This window comes from Antrostomus carolinensis, unplaced genomic scaffold, assembly GCF_000700745.2.
Source record: "Antrostomus carolinensis isolate BGI_N321 unplaced genomic scaffold, ASM70074v2 scaffold17313, whole genome shotgun sequence".
Taxonomy (NCBI): Eukaryota; Metazoa; Chordata; class Aves; order Caprimulgiformes; family Caprimulgidae; genus Antrostomus; species Antrostomus carolinensis.
The window spans coordinates 27,220-28,782 of record NW_010304654.1 but is presented as its reverse complement, the minus strand read 5'-3'; the positions used below and the strand labels follow the sequence as shown (position 1 = coordinate 28,782).

Here is a 1,563-nt window from a genome sequence, read left to right as displayed (position 1 = left end):
AAAGGGCAGATGCCTGTTTGACAGGTTTTGGGGGGTATGTTTTTTTCCTCTTCTGCCTGGTAATAGGGGTAATCACTGTTGACCCTGAGAAGTTTTTGTGTGAGCATCACAAAAGTACTTATATTTTATGGAGTCTCATATTGAATTACTTTCTCTCAGCCTTAAAACTTACTTTACACTGCAGCTGTCATCTAGATTATTATCAGTATATGAGAAATCTGCCTCTTTTAAGATAAATTCCTATATTTGCTGAAGAAGGGAACTCTGAATGGCTAGAAACTTTGAATATTATGACTTCCAGTTCATCTGCATTAACATGATAGAATATCTTTTCTGCTTGAAACCTCACTCACAGAAGCATGTTAATCATTTGGAACTATGCTGTTATGAGTGGTGGTGTTCTACAAACGTGTTGATCACGTTAAAATCTGTATTTAAGAGCAGCTTGTCAGAATGCTGGAGGGGGAAGCTCTAGAGTTCAACCCTGATTCCTGTCAGTAAGGGGCAGTGAAGATAAATCTTAAAGGTCATCTGTAAGGAGGAAGTTTGAGTTTCTTCCTGCCAGATAATGAGGCTTGACATTCTCGCATGCTGGTGGACTTGATGTCTAAGAATATAGGGAAAACTGAACCAAAATAGCTAGCATTTTATCTGAAATATGGTGAAAGCTTATTTGTAAAGCTATGTGTCTCATAGGTATGCAAGGTGGCCAATGTGTTCACCTGCTTCTACACTCTCAATTCATATGATTCTATTTTTGCAAAGAGAAGAGGGGATATCAAAAGCCTACATCTAACTTCCTGTGACTTTGGGTTGTTTACAGTTTTGTCTTTTTTTTTTTCCCCCCTCTCTCTCCCCTCCAGGCACCAGAGTCTTACAAGAATGTGACAGATGTGGTTAACACCTGCCATGCAGCTGGCATCAGCAAGAAAGCCATTAAACTGAGACCTATTGCTGTTATAAAAGGCTAGGAACTGACAAGGCAGCAGAAACACACCGACATCTCCAGGCCTTACGCAAAACTGACTAGAACCATCATCTTCCCATGCCTCTTGCACTCTGTAGGATGCTCACATCACATCCCTGTTCTGGAAACAAAACAGTTGAGGATACCCCTATTTTTAACCACTCCTAGGCATAATTAATGCCTTCCCCCCTCCTCATTATATGATGTTCTTTTCTTGTGAGGAAAGGGCAAAGAAATAAGTAAGTCTTGGTTTTTGTAAGCAGCCCGTCCCCCTTTTGCGTTATGATTCCACAGGCAGGACTTGCCTGAGTTGTCACTAATTGCTGTGCTGCAAGACCACCTCCATCAGCGAAGATGGTGTATGAACCAGACCTGCTGTCTCCGCACCTGAGTGCCTGGAGCTCTTTCTGTGTATAGGAGTGCTCTGATAGGCAGGGTGTAGCCCTTCGGGGCAGGGAGAGGTTGCTCTGTTTGCAGATACCTTTATGCATAGTCTATATTGTTGCACGTGTTGTGGCAATTGGGTAAGAAATGTCGAGTTGGGAGTAGTCCCCTGCTTGGGTTGAGAAGGACTAGCTAGGCTTGAGGCATGGTGT

General features: G+C 42.7%; 1 protein-coding gene across 1 annotated transcript in view; it reads left to right on the top strand.

Moving 5' to 3' along the window:
* RTCB (RNA 2',3'-cyclic phosphate and 5'-OH ligase) overlaps positions 1 to 1,200 on the top strand; it is a gene marked incomplete at its 5' end in the record, with an annotated part of 10,139 nt that extends 8,939 nt beyond the window's left edge. Inside the window, one exon of the mRNA XM_010164528.1 lies at positions 864 to 1,200. Within this exon, the coding sequence (XP_010162830.1) occupies positions 864 to 971 (108 nt within the window). The remainder of the gene's footprint in view (positions 1 to 863) is intronic.
* Between the last annotated feature and the right edge of the window lie 363 nt (positions 1,201 to 1,563).